General features: G+C 38.6%; 3 protein-coding genes across 6 annotated transcripts; 2 read left to right on the top strand and 1 right to left on the bottom strand.

Moving 5' to 3' along the window:
• Positions 1-273: 273 nt before the first annotated feature.
• On the bottom strand, positions 274-3,370 carry LOC111779996 (uncharacterized). Of its 4 annotated transcripts, none has more exons than XR_002812784.2 (6): positions 3,091-3,370; positions 2,535-2,709; positions 2,389-2,472; positions 2,107-2,310; positions 1,796-1,956; positions 274-629 (listed from the first exon to the last, which is right to left on the bottom strand). XR_002812784.2 is itself a non-coding variant. In XM_023660225.2 (5 exons), the coding sequence occupies exons 1-5, from the start codon at positions 3,145-3,147 to the stop codon at positions 1,862-1,864; spliced, it is 615 nt and encodes a 204-aa protein (XP_023515993.2). In that variant the 5' UTR covers positions 3,148-3,369; the 3' UTR covers positions 1,559-1,861. The 4 variants fall into 4 exon arrangements, 1 of the variants encoding a protein (XP_023515993.2); XR_002812783.2 differs by having other exon boundaries at positions 274-558; XR_002812785.2 differs by having other exon boundaries at positions 274-551.
• A 4,511-nt stretch (positions 3,371-7,881) lies between these two features.
• LOC111779995 (protein ALP1-like) lies at positions 7,882-9,538 on the top strand. The gene has a single exon (XM_023660224.2). The coding sequence runs from the start codon at positions 7,990-7,992 to the stop codon at positions 9,370-9,372; it is 1,383 nt and encodes a 460-aa protein (XP_023515992.2). The 5' UTR covers positions 7,882-7,989; the 3' UTR covers positions 9,373-9,538.
• A 211-nt stretch (positions 9,539-9,749) lies between these two features.
• Positions 9,750-20,256, top strand: LOC111779994 (uncharacterized). Its single transcript, XM_023660223.2, has 13 exons — positions 9,750-10,507; positions 11,303-11,477; positions 12,909-12,992; positions 13,175-13,416; positions 14,461-14,704; positions 14,809-14,888; positions 16,140-16,224; positions 17,418-17,549; positions 17,636-17,749; positions 17,888-17,932; positions 18,033-18,117; positions 19,702-19,755; positions 19,835-20,256. Exons 1-13 carry the CDS (start codon positions 10,302-10,304, stop codon positions 19,912-19,914), a joined length of 1,626 nt encoding a protein of 541 aa, XP_023515991.2. The 5' UTR covers positions 9,750-10,301; the 3' UTR covers positions 19,915-20,256.
• The last annotated feature ends 1,077 nt before the right edge of the window (positions 20,257-21,333 follow it).

Raw genomic sequence — 21,333 nt, 5'->3', positions numbered from 1 at the left:
TTGTTTAGTTAAAAAAATAGCACGCACATGTTTCCTTTTTGATGTGTGGAGAAGATAGACGTGTATACTTCAGAAATCAGAAGGCAATCTGAAAGGTGATTACTAAGAGAATAGGAAATGGTAATTGGCACAATTTAACCTGCTTTATATCCTAAAGCATAGATGCTGTCTCCCTCTTTCTGTCAAAGTTGTCTTAAGTGACATCCAAAGTTCATTATTATCTTTTTAAATTCTAGTTCTTAGCTTGCTACGTATCGACATCGCATTGGTCACTTATAATAACATTAACTATAATTTCTTTCATCACTATTCTTCCAGTTCAAAGAGATAGCTATAAGAGATTATTCAATAGGGCAATCACAATAGGTCATACAAAACTCTCTCTCCGCAAAGGAATAGGACAATCACAATATTGACCATACAGAACTCCCCAAATTCTTTGTTTAATTCAATGACAACATTAGGTAAATAATACATCAAATCTATATCAACACAATCTACAAATACCTTTCCACTGCCAGTCTGACGATTGGGTCTCTACAATCCACGTCCTGTAAGCTTCAGTATTTTTTGAAAATTAAGAGTACACAAGAGTTCTTGACTAAATTCTATGAAATCGAAAAAATACCCTGAGATAAGTAGAGGGTATAATCCTGAATTAGAAAACAGTATTACCTATTCTTTCTTTCTTTCTTAACAGAAAAACGTTATTAGTATCTGTAATGGATTAAAGAATATTATTGCAAATTATCACTCTGTAGTGGACCAACAATTTTATTACACATGTGATTAATGCATAAGAAACGAAAATATCACATCGGCTCTAATTGGCTAAGAATAATCCAGTTCCTTGACATCTAACAATTCCCATTCCCCAACCTAGTGGTAAAAATGCTTCCAATCAGAACTTTAGGATAGAGTGACCAATAAGAGTTTAAAGCAGAGGTTTATGTTTTCTTTAATCAGAGCACAAGTAACCTTCTTATAAATATCAGTAATTAGTATGAAATCAGATCAACCTTCCAAATTTGTGTTTCTGTGGCCACTTATCCTCCTTTTCCGGTGGAATTAAGGTTGGAGGAAAAATTGCTCAACAAACAGAAGGTAATCTTTATCTGAAGTGTCAAGGAAGGTGACAGAAGAGAGGGAGCACACATAGTTCTTTTCTTGCATGGTCATGCTAGAAATTCTGTGTGCTCTCTCTCTCTCCGTCACCAGTCTTTACCTGAGTATCTTAATACCAATTTTAGTTTCTCTCTCTCTCTCTCTCTCTCTCTCTCAGCTTCTTCTTTCATTTTCCTACATGCTGCTTGAAGACTAACTATATCATTGTTTCTGTTTCAGTAACACATTGTTTTCTTTCCAGTTCTTGAAAGTTTGAATTCAATGTCAAATGAATTTAAAAACTAAAAGTTATTATCCGATTCAAATTGAACCCTTCAACAAAATCTTTACCAACTTCCTTTTCTATATTAGAAGTCATGTTGGCGGAGTAGTTTCATTTCTGGCCTTCTGTTTCTTAATTATCTTTTGAAGGTTAAAAACAATTACGGACAACTTATATCCTTCAAGGGAAGCTTCAAGGATTAAACCAGTAAACCTTTTAGACAACATTAATATTATGGCTTACAGAAAAAAGAGAAAAGTACAGAGAGAAGATGCTCAGTTTGTAAATTTATAGCATATTACTGGTTTATTAGGACATGAAATGCATACATATAATCATATTGTTGTTTCCTTGCGATAAAACGATATCATGTTTGTTCATCCGAAACCATAGTATATTGCAACTGACCTTTTCAGTGATCTGAAGATCCTGAGGTTCTTCATAAGCAATGAAAGCTCATAGGTGTTGATAGAATTACCCATCGAGTTGAGTAAATTCTAAAGCATTTGCATCTGGATCTCTTGTAAAGATTGCTGGCCTTCCTGACTTGCTAAGCGTATAGGGAATACCTGCATGACCATAATTTTTAGTATTTTTTCTGTGTAAACATGAACTTTAATTGAAAAAAGGAAAACCAAAATCTTAATACGGGCTACCATTTATGACTTGTAACATGAAAAATGATGAATTATTCAGCTTTGTTAAGGAAAGATTCATACCAGCTTTATCAAGGATCACTTTCAACTTCGATACATCCCTAATTCCAATACAAGTATGACGATCACGGCCTCCATGTTCAGGTCGTCCAGATAAAGGATCAGGATTTGGAAGCTCCATTAAATGAATCATCTCAGCACCCACCCACAACCAAGCACCTCTATAAGGAAGCTTATCGTGTGGCCTTGCTTCGTTTATTTTAAGACCTATTTTCCAGTTGCAAAATTTTACATCTCCTATGAATATTCAGCATGCGTATAGTGATGCACGAAGAACAGACTTACCTAGAATATTTAGATAGAAGTGAAGTGACCTCTCGAGATTCTCACAAAGCACTCCAACGTGGTGAACGCCAACCGCTCCATAATCTGTAGAACTCATGTGTGATGCAAATGATAAAGCAAGAGTAATTTAGATTATGAAAGCTTACCATTGTCAACGTCAATTTCAATTGGCTCTTTATCTTTCTCAAGAACGTCTTGTTCAATACCCCCCTTGGCCCTTGTTGTAAGGCAAATTCCATGATAGCCATCAGTCCTTCCAATTTTCCCATAAACTTTTAATGAATGATTTGTAGATAAAGAACTGAAATCGAGAAGATTCACCTGTTCTTCAGAAGAAGAGAAAGGCAAACACTCATTTAACGTAGCAAACCGAGATGATTTGTCTAAAAAACTCCATTGCAATTTCTTTTTAGACAACTACCGACTCTGAAAATGAAGAAATCGTAATGGTTTTCACTAAATTTCTACCGAATGGAGCACATCCTATCTCTAGGAAAACTTCAACTACCAAAGCCGCATCCATTTTCATTACGGTCTACAAATACTCAACAATCTACAACTCAATTTCAACCGGAGAAACTGTAGTAGTAAGTAACATAGACATAATCAAATTGATTCGACAAAAGAATATACGATAAAAAAGACTCTAGTTGAATATTTCCGCTTCAATACAACCGGAGAAACTGTAGTAGAAAAGAAAACCTTTCGTCTCAGATGAATGGCGGATGGCGGCGTTGATGAGCTGAGAAGGGACGCCATTTCAGAGCAGAAATTTCGCCGTGATGTACTAGGCCTTCAAAGGTTCAAATCCGCAGTACCTTGCGCCTGGTTCACAGATCAATTTAAGCCACTGCTCGATTCTGCTCCAACTCCGATCTCGAAGAAAATTTCTGCAATTCCATTTATTGTTGTGCGTTCAAGAAGAAGAACGATGAACGCCACACTTTTCTGGGCACTTCTGTAAATATGATTAATATATTTCTAACCTGCAAATATGGAAAACTATTTTGTGTGGTGGAGCATAAAACCATTATCAAATTTAAATGAAATTTTATTTAGAGAAAATAAAATATTTTTAAATGATTATAATAACGTGAATATAACTTAACCTAATCGAGACTCCCAGTTATCCTCGTATTTGACATGGAGCTCGGAAGCCAATCTAAAATTCTTCCTTGTGACCGACTGCCCTTACTTTCTGTAACGGCCTAATCGAGACTCCCAGTTATCCTCGTATTTGACATCGAGCTCGGAAGTCAACCTAAAATTCTTCCTTGTGACTGACTGTCCTTACTTTCTGTAGCGGCCCATTCGAGATTGTCCTTACTTTCTGTAAGGACCCATATCCACCGCTTGCAGATATTATCCTCTTTGGGCTTTTCGTTTCGAGCTTCCCCTCCCGGCTTTAAAATGCATCGGCTAAGAGAAGGTTTCCATACCCTTATAAAAAGGTGTTTTGTTCTCCTCCCCAACCAATGTGGGACATCACACTTTTGAGTCTCTAACCACTCGGCACTGCATATCAAAATCTTCATTTGGTCATAGAACGAACCCAAGTTGTTGATAAATTAGTATTTTCAGCTAAATTATTAGGATTTAAAATTATATATATAAGCGTTGGTCATCTAGAAAAATACGAAGCAAAATCGTGAGTTGTCTTTTCTTGTTACTGACATGCAGTGTGAACGTAAAAGTAGGAGCATAACCTTTTTAAAAAAATAAAAAAAATGAGTGTAGGATCTCATCGGTAATCAATTGTGTCTCACTACCATAATGGTCTCATTTGAAGAATAACTTTCATACGAAAAAAAATCCACTTTGTCTCAGAAGGGAAAAGTCATGCATCGATTATGAGATTAGCACAATGTCTCAACTCGTTAAACTGCTAAACGACCATGAATTTGTGCAGTAGGCTAGTGTCTGACTCAAACACAACTCAATTGGTTAATACATTCAAATCTCGATCAAAATGTTAGAAGTTTGAATCTCTATCTTCACGTCCCGTTGAACTCTAATAATCATAAATAAATAAATAAATCAATTCAACTTTTATTGTTGCAGAAAAATAGTAATTAGTTCGAAAAAAAAAAACAAGGTAACTAAAATAAAATTATAAATTAAAGTCAATATATAAATTAAAAATAAAATTACATATTACGAGCAAAAAACAATTTTAATGGAACGAAAATGAAAGCTTAGTTGATTATGGTTATTAATATACTTATTTAGGTTTAAATTTAAATTAATAAAATTAAAAATTTTAAATTTAGAATTATATTTTTTTTTCTCGTGCACTATAATAAACCATTCAAACTACAATTTAAAATAATATATTTTAAAAAGTTGAATTAAGCTCATATTAATTTATTAGAAAGAAAAAACTGAATATTTGGACGTGTGGGTCCCACCATGTCTTTGTAGATAAATATTAATATATATATATATATAAATTTAAAAAACTATATTATTTTGTTTTTTTAATCAAACGAGCATATTCCTCTGATTTTTTATTTTTAAATAAATTTGATCATAACATTTTAATAATTTTCACGCGCTTTTCAAAATTAAAAAAAAAAAAAGATTATCCAATAATCAAAATCAAATACCTTGCAAATTCAACACGTGTTTTTTTATATTTAGTTAATTTTTTATATAAAAATAAAATAAAATCAACGATCCTTGGCACTGGTGGATTACGATTCAAATAATAATAATTAATTTCACTGATTCCCCGCTGTTTGATAAAATAATAGTAATATAAAATATAAAATTATAAAAAAACCTGTCTGCGACATTTGACTATTATCAGCTCCGGTCAACTTAATTAATAAAAATATCTTTAAATTTTATAATTTATTTTTAAAATACTTTAAAAATTTTAAAGAGCATCCATTCTACTTTTAAAACGGTATGAGTATTTTTTAAAAAAGTACTAATAGTAATAATATTTTTGAATTAAAAAAAAAAAAAAAAAAAAAAAAAAAAATATATATATATATATATATATATATATATATATATATATATATATATATATATATATATATATATTTTGAACGTTTATATGCATTTTTTATAAAATTTAAAAATATTTTTATTAATTTAACTATTTTAATTTAAGAAAAAAGAAAGTAAGATAAAATAAAGATATGTATTTATGACGTAAGCATGACTTCTCTATGATTCCAGTGTTGCCAATTGCGGCCGAAATTGTGTGCTTCACGTGGGATTCCCACGCTGCACGTGCTTCTTCTTTATTTTTTAATTGTAAATTTATTTTATTAATTTTAAATATGTATTTAATACGTTTTTAAATCGTAAAAACTTAACAAATCTTTATTTTTTATTTTTTATTTTGGGTAAAAAAATTATAAATTAAAAATATCTAATAAATTTGGTGTTAGAATACATTCTTAAAATGTTCGATGTTAAATATGTATTTGTCTTTTTTTTCCCTGAGTTTAAATTAATATAATTATCTATTTATTAGACACATCTATTATTTAAAAGTTTTAAGTCTAAATTAAATATTCTAAATATTTAATAACTAAAATTATCACGTTTTAAGTCTAAATTAAATATTCTAAATATTTAATAATTAAAATGATTATTTTTTTAAAACATGTGATTCTAATACATTATTTAAAAATTTTAAAATAAATTTAAATTTAAATTATAAAACTAATTATTTAGTTTTCATCCTTATTTGACGGTCAACGTATATCAATTGAGACAGTTTTGAATGAGACAAAATAATAGTAGTTACTATTATTTAATTATTTAAAGCTTAATTAACTTAATAATACTAATTTAAATATAATTCCTTTAATTATTAGATACTTTTATAAATTAATAGACCTTTAGTTGAAAGTTCAAAAGAGTCTTACCAACTATAACCTTTTGATTAATTCCAGTCAAAATTTTATTTAATTAATATTTGATTAAATACTAACCATCCAATGAAAAATTTAAGTTTATATTTAAAAAAATTTAATTTCAAACTAAGATACGATTGGCATGCACTTTTGAACCTTTTCCATTTTAAAATATATTCTAAAAAAATAATAATTGGAAAAATATTAGAAAATTATTGTCACTTTTAAATATTTTTCAAAAGTCGAAAAAATAGAAAAAATAAATATAGAAAGTGTTGAGTGTTGTGATTACTTGTAGCCATGCTGGCATAATTTATTTTAAAATTATATTATATATAATTAATTTTATTTTTAAAACAATGGGTTAAATAGCTACTCATCCAACTCCAAGTGTCAAGATTTTATTTGTCCACGTGCCAACTCAATTGTTAGGTCGTCATCATCGCCCTAATTTTTTTAGTTTTACTTGGGATTTGAGTGATTGAAAGAGCTTTGGAATGGTTAGTCTAAACTCTACACGATCGACATTTCAAAATACTAAAATTATTAATAATTAAGAATATATTTCTTATCATCAAAATATCAATTAATTTCAAATTGCAGCATAAAAAGTCACTTGGGGTACAATCACCGGATTGTGACATTCTCCCCCACTTAATTTAGTCATCGTACTCGATGACTTTCTCGGGGCGCAATCGGCCCACTGATTGTGAAAATTTTTCCACTCCATCTCGGCATCGTCCGATGACGATCTGAACTCTTCGACTATTGCTGACTTGACCCACTGGAATTGGTTGTGTTTCAGAAAAGCATTAAATTATTAAGCACCTGATTAACTTTCGTCATGATGCTTATCTCACTGACGCCTTCCGTCAACTTGGGAACAAGTTCGAGTTGATGCTTCTGACTACTCTCTTATCATATGACACCACGTTCTGACCAAACACATAAGACACTGTGGTAAAACACTAAACCTTCGACCTAAACGTCTGAGTAAAGACATGATTCAAAAGAAGCTACAACTTATATAATAAACAAAAATATATTTTAAAAATTAACAATATACTCACGATGATTCGTTTTAACTCAATTTAGTTTTAAAGTAATTTATGAACGACTCCAGTCCGACCTAAACAGTACAAGCTAGATTGGGTCGATCGAGTTTTTTCGAGTACTTCTATTCCATCCGAACACGGATGTCTAATCACATCTATTTCTTACAAGAAATCAAAAACCCATTTGAATTCCACATTTCAAAATTAGCAATCATTTTTAGAAAAAAAAATTGAAAATCATTTAATTTAAAACAAAAACAATCAAGAACCTTCCTAGATCCTAACCCATCTCCACCCCGACGCGCCTGCCGGTCCGCGTGAACCAACTGGAACCTTCGGCTCCATCTTCCTCCCCCTAAGAACCCTAATCATTGACCGCGTAGGTCCCTTATCCAATACTCATTTTTAATTTTATAAAAAAAAAATAAAAAAATAAAAAAAGGAAGTGGGTCCCACCTCCCAGTCCAAGTCACCGTCAAACAATCCTCTACGCGTTCCCACTTACCCACACGTTTCTGCAATCACTCTGTATGTTCATATAAATATCATTCTTTTCTTCATTTCTTTTCAATTCCAAGTTCCATTTCACATTTGGATCATCAAATTCTCTCTATAATTGTTCTTCCGTTCATACCCACATCGAAAGATTTGATCTTTTTGAGTTCCATTTAATGGAAATTACTTCGTTTCCATTTCTTAATCAAGACGAGTTCTTACCCATCTCCAATTTCTTCTCAGAAATGGATAATTTCAGTGTGAATCAGAGCCCCAAAAAGCGGCGGAGACCCACCGACAATGGCGACGACGGCAGCAGCGGCAATGGCGGCAATGATTTACTAAACCTTCCCTTCTGGGTTGAAAACAGAGACGAACAGAGAGAACATTGGGTTATGGATTCCGACGAATTCCAACTACTTTCGAAAAAACCCCGCCGTGGAACGCCGCAAAATGCTAATTCTTCACCGGCTAAAGGCGGCGCCGGAGCTCATCAGCGGAGGCTATGGGTGAAGAACCGATCGAAGGATTGGTGGGACCAATGCAACCACCCGGATTTTCCCGATGAGGAATTCCGACGGGCGTTCAGAATGAGCAAAGCGACATTCGATATGATCTGTAGGGAATTAGACTCAACTGTTATGAAAAAGGACACGATGCTTCGGGTGGCGATTCCCGTCCGGCAGCGGGTCGCCGTGTGTATATGGCGGTTGGCCACCGGCGAGCCGCTCCGATTGGTGTCGAAACGGTTTGGGCTAGGAATCTCGACGTGCCATAAATTAGTCCTGGAGGTTTGTTCTGCAATTCGTAAGGTTTTAATGCCGAAGTTCTTGCAGTGGCCGGAGGAGTCAAAATTAACGAAGATCAAGCAAGAATTCGAGTCAATTTCAGGGATTCCCAAAGTGGGTGGCGCAATTTACACAACCCATATCCCAATAATCGCACCCAAAAACAGCGTCGCCGCTTATTTCAACAAACGCCACACAGAACGCAACCAAAAAACTTCATATTCCATCACCGTTCAAGGCGTCGTGGATCCCGCCGGCGTGTTCACCGACGTCTGTATCGGGTGGCCGGGATCGATGCCGGACGATCAAGTTCTTGAAAAATCAGCCCTTTTCGAAAGGGCAAACATGGGGCTTTTGAACGACGTTTTCATCGTCGGAAATTCAGGGTACCCATTAATGGATTGGCTTTTGGTGCCTTATACGTTACAGAATTTGACATGGACACAGCACGCTTTTAACGAGAAGGTCGGCGAGATTCAGGCGGCGGCGAAGGCGGCGTTTGGACGGCTGAAGGGGCGGTGGACTTGCCTGCAGAAGAGGACTGAGGTGAAGCTGCAGGAGCTGCCGGTGGTGCTGGGAGCTTGTTGTGTTCTTCATAATATATGCGAGATGAGGAAAGAAAGGTTCGATTCTGAGCTGAAATTTGAGGTTTTTGATGATGAAATGGTGCCGGAGAGTAATGGGGTCAGGTCTGTGAGTGCCATTCAGGGTAGAGACCATATTGCTCATAATCTTCTGCACCATGGGCTCGCCGGAACTGGGTTTCTTTAGGGAGTTTGAACATTGATGAAGAACCTATAATTTTTTTAAAATATTTACATTCTTCTTTTGTCTATAGACTATAAACATGTTTAAAATTTTGTGATTTTGAAAGTATACTTGTAATTTGGTGGAGCTTTTTCCATCAGTGGTTAGTGATAGCGTTACTACACAGAAAGGGACGTTTTGAATTGTCACATTAAAGAAATTATGAAGATTGAACTTGCAAACATTCTCTTACAAAATTGGTTGTGATTGAACCACTGTGCCATTGTTCTAAGGTGATGGATCGTAGAGTTATGATCGACTCTAAGAAGGTTGGCATAAAGCCTAAGGTCTAGACTAAAGTGGCCATAGCTTGGTCCAAAACCGGTTTCGGCTATGGTTTTGGTCGACCCACTGGACATTTTGTTGTATGGCTTTTGACCGACCTCTTATGGGGTTGGTCTCCTATCTCGGTCTCAATGAGTTACCCCAACATTGTTCTCGATTTATACTTAGTTTAAGGACCATACGTTAAATATTTAACGGAATGAAGTTCAGCTAAGTATTATTTCGTATAAAAACATTAAATAACAATAAACAAGAACATGTTCTTTCACAAAAAGAACAAGAATATAAGAACATTATAAAAGAATAGACATAAATTCTGTCGGCTGTCTCAATTTTTGGTCGCAATGGCAATGAAGGATACATCTCGTAGAAACAGAGAGAGAGAGCGCGCGGAAATGTCGTCCGCTTTGCAAAAACAGGGGAAGGAAGAAACGAACGAACGAACGAATCTCCATTTCTCACATTTCAGGACGACAAATGGATTCCAACAGACAAAGAAATGTCGTCCGCTTTGTTAATTTTTTGAGGCGCCATTCTCCGACAATCAACACGAAACAGAGGAATGTTCTGGTTTTTGTAGGAGAAATTGAAAAGAAAAAGGGGCATAAATGGAGGATCATCGGAAGGTTGAAGCCGAGGAAGAAGACGAAGTGGGAACCGCCGCCGTGGAGGAGGAGGAGGAGGAGGAGGAGGAGGAGGAAGAAATCGGAGTTGTGGGTTCGAGCTTGACTCTGGAGAAGGTCGCTGCAGCCAAACAGTTCATTGAGAATCATTACAAGGCTCAAAAAAAGCACATTCAAGAACGCAAAGAGAGGTTCTAAACATCCCATCATTTTCTTATTCTTCCATGATCGCTTTCTTTATTAGGATTAGAACACAGTGGATTTAGGTTAATCTTAACACATGCAATGGTTTTATGACATGATTCTTAGACAGACTTTGTTGTGTTTTCCTTACATTTGATGCGTTTTAATGTTAAGATTTGAGGTTAATCTTAAGACATGAAAAGTTTGTAGCTGAGCTGAGTTTGGGAGTGTTTTGAATCTAACATGTTTCTGATCTTTGTGGCATGAACTCGATACAATGTATAGTATTTTGCATGCCTTTTATTTTTCATGTGAGATCCCACGTCGGTTGGAGAGGGGAACGAAACATTCTTTAGAAGGGTGTGGAAACCTCTCCCTAGTAGACACGTTCTAAAACTGTGAGGCTGACGGTGATACGTAATGGGCCAAAGCGGACATGGGTTTGAGTTGTTACAAATGGTATAAGTGCTAGACACCTGGCAGTGTGCCAACGAGGACTCTGGCCTCCAAAGGGTGGATTTTGAAATCCCACATTGGTTGGAGAGGGGAATGGAGCACCCTTTATAAGGGTGTGGAAACCTCTCCTCTCGAAGACGCGTTTTAAAACCGTGAGGCTGACGGTGATACGTAACAGGCTAAAACGGATAATATCTGCTAGCGGTGGGCATGAACTGTTACACTGCTAAAATGATTTTGGAATTTGCACTTATAACCATGTAGGATTGTTGATTACATTGGGGACTAAGTTATGGATTCTGTAATGAATGAGGCAGGTTTCTCTTAACTTATTTTGATATCTGTAGGCGTTCCGTGCTCGAAAAGAAGTTGGCATCTTCAGATGTCTCAGAAGAAGAACAAATTAATCTATTGAAAGATTTGGAGCTCAAGGAGACTCAATACATGAGGCTGAAAAGGCATAAAATTTGTGTCGAGGATTTCGACCTTTTGACGATTATTGGTCGAGGTGCTTTCGGGGAGGTTGGAAATAGAAATGATTCATTTTGTGGCATATAATTAGGATAGTTTATTGTAATGCTTTCTCTATACAATTTTAGAGATGGATAAACAGTATTACGTGAGATCCCACGTCGGGTTGGAGAGGAGAATGAAGCATTTCTTATAAGGGTGTGGAAACTTCTCTCTTGTAGACGCGTTTTATATTTGTTAGCGGTGGGGTTGGGTTGTTAGAAATGGTATTAGAGCCAGGTCGGGTGGTGTGCCAGCGAGGACGTTGGGTCCCCAAGGAGGGTGGATTGTGAGATCCCAATTCCTTATAAGGGTGTGGAAACCTCTCCCTAGTAGACGCGTTTTAAAACTGTGAGATCCCACATCGGTTGTCCGCTTTGTTCCGTTACGTATTGCCGTCAGTCTCACGGTTTTAAAACGTGTTAGCTAGGGAGAGGTTTTCATACCCTTATAAGGAATGTTTTGTTCCCCTCTCCAACCGATGTGGGATCTCACAATCCACCCCCTTTGGAAGCCCAGTGTTCTCACTAGCACACCATCCGACGTCTAGCTCTGATACTATTTGTAATGGGCCAAAGCGGACAATATTTGCTAGCGGTAGGCGTGGGCTGTTACAAATGATATCAGAGCCAGGTTCGGGCGGTGTACCAACAAAGATGTTGGGTCCCCAAGGAGGGTGGATTGTGAGATCCCACATCGGTTGGAGAGGGGAACAAAGCATTCGGTGTGGAAACCTCTCCTTAGTAGACGCGTTTTAAAACCGTGAGATCCCACATCGGTTGTCCACTTTGGCCCGTTACATATTGCTGTTAGCCTCATGGTTTTAAAACGCGTCTGCGAGGGGAGAGGTTTCTACACCCTTATAAGGAATGTTTTGTTTTTACACCCTTACCCTTATAAGGAATGTTTCGTTTCCCTCTCCAACTGACGTAAGATCTCACAATCCACCCCCATTGGGGGTTGAGTGTCCTCGCTGGGCATAACACTCAGTATCTAGCTCTGATACCATTTGAAATGGGCCAAAACGGACAATATTTACTAGTGGTGGGCTTGGACTGTTACAAATGGTATGAGAGCCAGGTTCGGGAGGTGTGCCAATGAGGACGCTGGGTCCCCAAGGAGGGTGGATTGTGAGATCCCACGTCGGTTGTCCACTTTGGCCCGTTACGTATTGCTGTCAACCTCACGGTTTTAAAACGCGTCTACTAGGGAGAGGTTTCCACACCCTTATAAGGAATGTTTCGTTCTCCTCTCCAACCGATGTGGGATCTCACAATCCACCCCTTTTGGGAGCCCAGTGTCCTCACTAGCACACCACCCGACGTCTAGCTCTGATCCCATTTGTAATGGGCCAAAGCAAACAATATCTGTTAGCGGTGGGCTTGGGTACTTTCCTTCCGGGAGAATAACGTGGTTTAATGTATTCTCAGCATTATTTTACAGGTCAGGCTTTGTCGGGAGAAGAAAACAGGCAACATCTATGCCATGAAGAAGCTGAAGAAATCAGAAATGCTCAGCAGAGGACAGGTAAGGCTTGACTTGTATATGCTAATTTCATTATGTTTTGAACTCCTTTTCACTTGGTTTTGAAAACATGTCTAGCCACTAGCTTTATCAACACTTAACATTGCTGAATCTATTCAACTGTGCAACATTATAGCTTGTGTGCCACGAACACGTTCGATTTACGTTCTCTCGCTTGAACATAGGTTGAACATGTCAGAGCTGAAAGGAATTTACTTGCAGAAGTTGCAAGTCACTGCATTGTGAAACTCTATTATTCCTTCCAAGATGCTGAATACTTGTATCTTATCATGGAGTATCTTCCAGGAGGTGACATGATGACTTTACTGATAAGGGAGGAAACTTTGACAGAAACCGTGGCTAGATTTTACGTCGCCCAAACTGTTTTGGCTATAGAGTCGATTCATAAACATAACTACATCCACAGGTTGGTTCATTACGTTGGTGGAGTGTAACAGTCCAAACCCACTGCTAACAGATATTGTTTGCTTTGGTTCGTTATGTATCGTTGTCAGTCTCACGGTTTTAAAACGCGTCTATTAGGGAGAGGTTTCCACACCCTATAACGGTGCTTTGTTCCCTTCTCCAACCAATGTGGGATCTCACAATCCACCCCCCTTGACGGCCCAGCGTCCTCGCTGGCACACTGCCCGTGTCTGGCTCTGAAACCATTTGTAACGTGCTTTATTCCCCTCTCCAACCAATGTGGGATCTCACAATCTACTCCCCTTGAGGGCCCAGCGTTCTCGTTGGCACATTGGCCCGTGTCTGGCTCTAAAACCATTTGTAACAGCCTAAGCCTACCGCTAGTAGATATTGTCCACTTCGGCCCGTTATGTATCGTCGTCAACCTCACGATTTAAAACGCATCTGTTAGGGAGAGGTTTCCACACCCTTATAAAAAGTGCTTCATTTCCCTCTCCAACCAATGTGGGATCTCACAATCCACCCCCCTTGTGGGCCCAACGTCCTCGTTGGTACACTGCCCGATGTCTAGCTCTGATACCATTTATAACAGCCTAAGTCCACCGCTAGTATATATTGTCCGCTTTGGCCCATTACGTATAGCCGTCAGCCTCACGGTTTTAATACGCGTCTACTCGGGCCGTTACAAATGGTATCAGAGCCAAACATCGAGCGGTGTGCCAGCAACGACGTTGAGCCCCTCTTGAGATCCCACATTGGTTGGAGAGGGGAACAGAATCTTCCTTATAAGGGTGTGGAAACCTCTCCCTAGTAGACGCGTATTAAAACCGTGAGGCTGACGGTGATCGTAACGGGCCAAAACAAACAATATCTGCTAGCGGTGAGCTTGGGTCATTGCAAACTAGAATGCATCATTATATCTTCAAGTTCGTTACGTGTTTCTGCATATACCACACATATAAACATACATACATGTGTGTGTGGGTTAGTGTTTTCACACAACTTTATAATGTGCTTTATGCATTTCTGTTCATCTAATTTTCAGAGATATAAAACCTGATAACCTTCTATTGGACAAAAGGGGTCATATGAAACTCTCTGATTTTGGTCTTTGCAAGCCTCTTGACTGCACAAATCTATCTTCTATAAATGAAAATGAAGTCCTTGACGACGAAAACTTGCCTGACACGGTGGATGTGGACGAGAGCTTTCCAGATAAGAAAAGCGGGAGGCGTTGGAAGAGCCCCCTCGAACAACTTCAGCACTGGCAGATTAACAGAAGGAAACTGGTATAACACAAGCTCTCTTCATGTTCTTGAACTGTGGAGTTCCATAGATATTCAGCACCTTTGCTATCATTTTACAGTTCTATATTGTTGTCTATTAATGTTAGGCGTTTTCCACGGTTGGCACTCCAGATTACATAGCTCCGGAAGTGTTGCTAAAGAAAGGATACGGTGTGGAATGTGACTGGTAAGTTAATCCAATTTAACTTGCAATATGGTTAGCCCATTGGAGAGAACGGCCAAAACCTACCGCTAGCAGATATTGTCCTCTTTGGGCTTTTCCTCAAGGTTTTTAAAATGCGTCTGCTTAGGGAGAGGTCTCCACACCCTTATAAAGAATGCTTCGTTCCTTCTCTAATCGATGTGGGATTTCACAATCCACCCTCCTTCAGGGCTCAACATCCTCATTGGCACACCACCTGGTGTCTGGCTCTGATATCATTTGTAACGGTCAAAGCCCACCGCTAGCAAATATTGTCCTCTTTAGGCTTTTCCTTTCGGGTTTTCCTACAAGGTTTTTAAAACGCGTCTGTTAGGGAGAGACTTTCACACCCTTATAAAGAATGTTTCGTTCCCCTCTCCAAGTAATGTGGGATCTCACAATCCACTTCCCTTTAGGGCTCAGCATCCTCGCTGGCACACCGCCTGGTGTTTGGCTCTAATACTATTTATAACGATCCAAGCCCACCGCTAGTAAATATTGTCCTCTTTGGGCTTTTCCTTTCGAGTTTTCCTGCACGGTTTTTAAAACGCGTCTGTTAGGGAGAGACTTTCACACCCTTATAAAGAATGTTTCGTTCCCCTCTCCAAGTAATGTGGGATCTCACAATCCACCTCCCTTTAGGGCTCAGCATCCTCGCTGGCACACCGCCTGGTGTTTGGCTCTAATACTATTTATAACGGTCCAAGCCCACCGCTAGCAAATATTGTCCTCTTTGGGCTTTTCCTTTCGGGTTTCCCCTCAAGGTTTTTAAACCGCGTATGCTAGGGAGAGGTTTCCACACCCTTATAAAGCATGCTTCATTCCCCTCTCAAACCGATGTGGGATCTCACAATCCACCCCCCTTCAAGGCTCAGCATCCTCGCTGGCACACCGCTCAGTGTCTGGCTCTAATACCATTTGTAACGGTCTAAGCTCACGCTAGCAAATCTTGTCCTTTTTAGGCCTTCCTTTTTGTGTTTCCTCTCAAGGTTTTTAAAACGCGTCTGCTAGGGAGAAGTTTCCACACCCTTATAAAGAATGCATCGTTCCTCTCTCCAACCGAGGTGGGATATCACATTCTCACTTATAATAATCTTGTCATTCAATGAGGTTTTGTTTGCTTCATTGGTCTCCATATCTATACCTTACTATGTATCTTCCATTTTGCCTATGAACAAATTGTAATTGCTTCAATGTCTTCATGAGAACAAATTCTTACACAAATCCTGGTTGCAGGTGGTCTCTTGGTGCAATAACGTACGAAATGCTCGTCGGTTATCCGCCATTTTATTCTGATGATCCAATAACAACATGCCGAAAGGTACAATCAACGGTTCGAGCTTTCATTTTCGGTTCTATTCGTTTAGTACAAATATTAGAAATCAAATAGCACATGAAATGAACAAGCAGCCTCATATTTCAATCAGATAATTTGCATTGAATGCTGTCACAAAGAAGTCATTATCAAGGGAACTTTATGAGTATTCCTTTGTTAACATTCTTTTTTAAGGAGTACAGTTGTAACAGCTCAGGTCCACCGCCAGTAGATATTGTCCGTTTTGATCCATTACGTAATACTGTCAGTTTCACGGTTTTAAAACACGAATGCTAAGGAGAGGTTTCCGCACCCTTATAAGGAATGCTTCGTTCTTCTCTTCAACTGATGTGGGATCTCACAATCCACTCCCATTGGGGACCTAGCGTCCTCGCTGGCACACCGCTTGGTGTCTTACTCTGATACCATTTGTAACAGCCCAAGCCCACCACTAGTAGATATTATCTTCTTTGAGTTTTCCCTTAAAAGGCTTCCCCTCAAGGTTTTAAAATGTGTCTACTATGGAGAAGTTTCCACAACCTTATAAGAAATGTTTCGTTCCCCTCTCCAACTGATGTGGAGACTCAAAATCCACCCCCATTGGAGATCCAACGTCCTTGTTAGCACACCGCCCGGTGTCTGGCTTGATGCCATTTGTAACAGCCCAAGTCCACCACTAATAGATATTGTCTTCTCTCGACTTTCCCTTAAAGGGCCTCCCCTCAAGGTTTTAAAATGCGATATTGTCTTCTCTGGGCTTTCCCTTAAAAGGTTCCCCTCAAGGTTTTAAAACACGTCTACTAGAGAGAAGTTTCCACACCCGTATAGGGAATGTTTCGTTCTTCTCTCCAACCGATGTGGGATATCACAATCCACCCCTTTGGGGACCCATCATTCTCACTAGCACACCGCCTGATGCCTAGCTCTAATACCATTTGCAACAGCCCAAACCCACTGCTAACAAATATTGTCTACTTTAGCCCGTTACGTATTGCCGTTAGCCTCACAGTTTTAAAACCCATCTGTTAGGTAGAGGTTTCCACACCCTTATAAGGAATGCTTTGTTCCCCTCTTTAACTGACGCGGGGTCTCACAATAGTTTATAGCCATTATGCTAAGTGGTCTATTCTTTACACGTCCTTTTCCTTCTTCGTGGTTCAAATCACATTAACGCTTGCTGCCGAATTCCATAACACCAGATTGTGCATTGGAAAAATCACTTAAAATTCCCTGATGAGTCAAGATTATCACCTGAAGCAAAAGACATGATCAGTAGGCTACTTTGCAATGCTGAGCATAGGCTTGGTACTGGAGGCGCAGAACAAATCAAGGCCAGTCTATAGTACTTTTCCTCAAACAAGATATATGCTGATGCTCTATTCTTAATGTTTTATGTATTGACAAACAAACCATTTAGGCTCATCCTTGGTTTAAACATACCAAGTGGGACAAACTCTACGACATCGATGCAGCATTTAAGCCCGAGGTCAACGACGAACTCGATACGCAGAATTTTATGCAGTTTGATGAGGTGAGGTCAAGATAATCTTCTATTTCTTTAAGCCTCTCGACACGAATCCATTATCGTTTCATGGTGACTGACTTTTAACTGTATGAATATTCCTCACCAAGTTTTCTGGATCCTGACAAGGGTGCTGCTGTGTCGTAGGTCGATCCACCGCCAACGAGAACCGGATCTGGACCAATAAGGAAGGTAGATAGTTCATTTTCAATTGCTGTGGTTTATGTTAGGTGTTTTGGTAAAATCATAAAAACTATTTGGTATCTTATTGTCTCCACTGACTTGTTATTAGATGTTGTTGACTCCCAAAGATCTCAGTTTTGTTGGTTATACATACAAAAATTTTGAAGCTGTCAAAGGACTACACCATTCATTTGGTAAGAGTTTTATATCTTTCTCGATTTTCTCCCCCATCCTCGTAGATAACACGTGTAATGTGAGATTCTACATCGGTTGGAGAGATGAACGAAGCACTCCTTATAAGGGTGTGGAAAATCTCTCCCTAGTAGACGCGTTTTAAAACCTTGAGGGGAAGCTCCTTAATGGAAAACCCAAAGAGGACAATATTTGCTAGTGGTGGGCTTGTGCTTGAGCTGTTGTAAATGGTATCAAAGCTAGACACCGGGTGGTATGTCAAAAAGAATGCTGGGCCTCCAAGGTGGGTGGATTGTCAGATCCCACATCGGTTGGAGAGGGGAACGAAACATTTCTTATAAGGGTGTGGAAAATCTCCCCCTGGTAAACGCGTGTTAAAATCTTGAGGGGAAACTCTTTAAGGGAAAACCCAAAGAAGACAATATCTGCTATGGTGGGCTTGTGCTTGGGCTGTTGTAAATGGTATCAAAGCTAGACACCGGGTGGTATGCCGGCGAGGATGCTGGACCCCCAAGGAGGGTGGATTGTGAGATCCCACATCGGTTGGAGAGGGGAACGAAGCATTCCTTATAAGGGTATGGAAACTTCTCCCTAATTGACGCATTTTAAAACCTTGAGAGGAAAGCCCTTTAAGGGAAAATCCAAATCCAATGAGGACAATATCTACTAGTGGTGGGCTTGAGCAGTTACAAATGGTATCAGAGCCAGACACTGGGCAGTATGCCAGCAAAGACGTTGGTCCCCAATGAGGGTGAACTGTGAGATCCCACATCGGTTGGAGAGGGAAACGAAGCATTCCTTATAAGGTGTGAAAACTTCTCCCTCATAGACTCGTTTTGAAACCTTGAGGGGAAAGCCTTTTAAGGGAAAGTCCAAAGAGGGCAATATCTACTAGTGGTGGGCTACAAATGGTATCAGAGCCAGACACTGGGTAGTATGCTAACGAGGATGCTGGCCCCCATTGGGGATGGATTGTGAGATTCCATATTGGTTGGAGAGGGTAACGAATTATTCCTTATAAGGGTGTGGAAACTTCACCCAAATAGACGCGTTTTAGAACCTTGAGAGAAGCCCTTTAAGGGAAAGTCCAAAAAGGACAATATCTATCCATGGTGGGATTTGTTGGATGATGGAAGTCCCACCTCGGCTAATTTAGGGAATGATCATGGGTTTATAAACAAAGAATACTCTCTCCATTGGTATGAGGCCTTTTGGGGAAGCCCAAAGCAAAGCCATGAGAGCTTATGCTCAAAGTGGACAATATCATACCATTGTGGAGAGTCCTGTTCGTCTAACAGGATTGAGCTGTTACATGTAACAACCGTTCTATGTGATGAAGAACATATGCCGCTGGCTTTTATTGTTATTGCTGCGTCATAACCTCTCGTAGACATATTATTCAGTCATTTATGTTTCAAGAGACTAGAGCTTAAATGTTTTTATGCTCACCAAAAATGGAGCTTAAAATATAAGTATGCACGTGCTTATCTGTATAATTTGATGTTTCCTATGATGATGGTTTGTGTCGAACAAAACATGCCATGACCTTTCTGACATTCTTGTCTGTCCAATTCCTCACATCTCAGATTTGAAATCGAGCATCACCCCGACTCGGACTTCGTCAGTTGACTCGACTAAAAGTAAGAGATTCAAGGGAACTATACTTATCGGTTTCGAGTTTTATAACGAGCTTCTTACCAACACGGACATCTTGTACAGGTGACTCGGCATTGATCAACTACTCAACAGAGGACAGGGAAGCCATGTTGGCACCATCAGGGGATGCTTTGTCACAGTAACAATGTCAAAGAGGCCTAGTGGTGGTGCCTGTGGGCAAAGGAATTTGGTGTATTGCTGCATTGCCAATCCATAAAGCTACGCTTCTATGTGGAAATGAGACACATACTTTTGTTGTCTCAAACATCATTTTCATTTGTCACAAGTTGTTCGCAAAATGAAGTGAGAAACTTGAATGTGTAATAATTTTGTTCCTAATGTATTTCAACGTTCGTGAGCGTTAGAGAAAAGACGATACAAAGAGATTCTGTGACAGTCCAAGCTCACTACTAGTAGATATTGTCCGTTTTAACCCGTTACCTATCGTCGTCAGCCTCACGGTTTTAAAATGCGACTGTTAGGGAGAGGTTCCACACCCTTGTAAAAACTGTTTCGTTCCTCTCTCCAACTGATATAGGATCTCACGATCCACTCCCCTTGGGGGGCCCAACATCCTTGCTGGCTCACCGCCCGGTGTTTGGCTATATCATCATTTGTAATAGCACAAATCCATCACTAATAGATATTGTTCGTTTTGGCCTATTACATATCACTGTCAGCCTCACGGTTTTAAAATGCGTCTGGTAGGGAGAAGTTTCCACACCCTTATAAGGAATATTTCGTTCCCTTTTCCAACCGGTATGAGATCTCACAATCTACCTCTTGGGGGGCCCAACGCCCTTGCTAACACATTGCCTGGTGTCTGGCACTGATACCATTTATAATAGTCCAAGCCTACTGCTAATAGATATTGTTCGCTTTGGCCCGTTACACAACGAAATGCGTTTGTTAGAGAGATGTTTCCTCACCCTTATAAAGAATGTATAGTTCTCCTTCCCAACGGATATGGAATCTCACATATTAACGATATATCGGTAGAATAATGACGTAATAGTCACATTCATTATATTTCAGCTCGAACATAACTCAATCAATAAGACATTGATGTCTCTCATCTATACTATGAGTTCACAATTTTTTCCTCTTGCACGTATATAACGTAAATATAACTCAAATGTTAAAAGGACCAATTAGACGAGAGATAAAATGTACGTGAATCAATTAATTATATTTTAAAATTATAATATATTAACGGGAGTGATTAGTTATAATTATTATAAATCAACTTTTTACTATTCATTATAGGCGAATTAATTGAAAACTTTATTAAATAAGTAATTCATTCATTTAATAAACTTTATTTTTTTTTGTAAACATGAATTAAATATATATTTAAATAAATCATTATTAATTTATTCTAATTAATTATATTATTTTTTTGGTAAACTAAGATCTAGTTATTCAGTTATAAGTTAGTTAGTCAGTTATTTATTTATTTATTTATTTATTTTTGTAGAAATTGAGATTGATAAACCGAACTCAGGTAAGGTAAGTGTCACACATTAGATTATTTGTCTCGTAAATTGTGTAAAGTCTCGTAC

The sequence above is a fragment of the Cucurbita pepo genome, chromosome 18, assembly GCF_057944985.1.
Source record: "Cucurbita pepo subsp. pepo isolate OVF chromosome 18, ASM5794498v1, whole genome shotgun sequence".
Taxonomy (NCBI): domain Eukaryota; kingdom Viridiplantae; phylum Streptophyta; class Magnoliopsida; order Cucurbitales; family Cucurbitaceae; genus Cucurbita; species Cucurbita pepo.
The sequence above is the reverse complement of the archived record's forward strand: the minus strand, read 5'-3'. Positions and strand labels throughout refer to the sequence as shown.

Coding starts and splice junctions, on each gene's coding strand:
- LOC111779996 (XM_023660225.2), bottom strand. CDS start 3,147: ATGGCGTCCCTTCTCAGCTCATCAACGCCGCCATCCGCCATTCATCTG. Junction 2,710..3,090: donor CCATTCATCTGAGACGAAAG/GTTTTCTTTTCT, acceptor TCTGAAGAACAG/GTGAATCTTCTCGATTTCAG. Junction 2,473..2,534: donor TGAAATTGACGTTGACAATG/GTAAGCTTTCAT, acceptor TGAGTTCTACAG/ATTATGGAGCGGTTGGCGTT.
- LOC111779994 (XM_023660223.2), top strand. CDS start 10,302: ATGGAGGATCATCGGAAGGTTGAAGCCGAGGAAGAAGACGAAGTGGGA. Junction 10,508..11,302: donor ATTCAAGAACGCAAAGAGAG/GTTCTAAACATC, acceptor TGATATCTGTAG/GCGTTCCGTGCTCGAAAAGA. Junction 17,933..18,032: donor GATCTGGACCAATAAGGAAG/GTAGATAGTTCA, acceptor ACTTGTTATTAG/ATGTTGTTGACTCCCAAAGA.
- LOC111779995 (XM_023660224.2), top strand. CDS start 7,990: ATGGAAATTACTTCGTTTCCATTTCTTAATCAAGACGAGTTCTTACCC.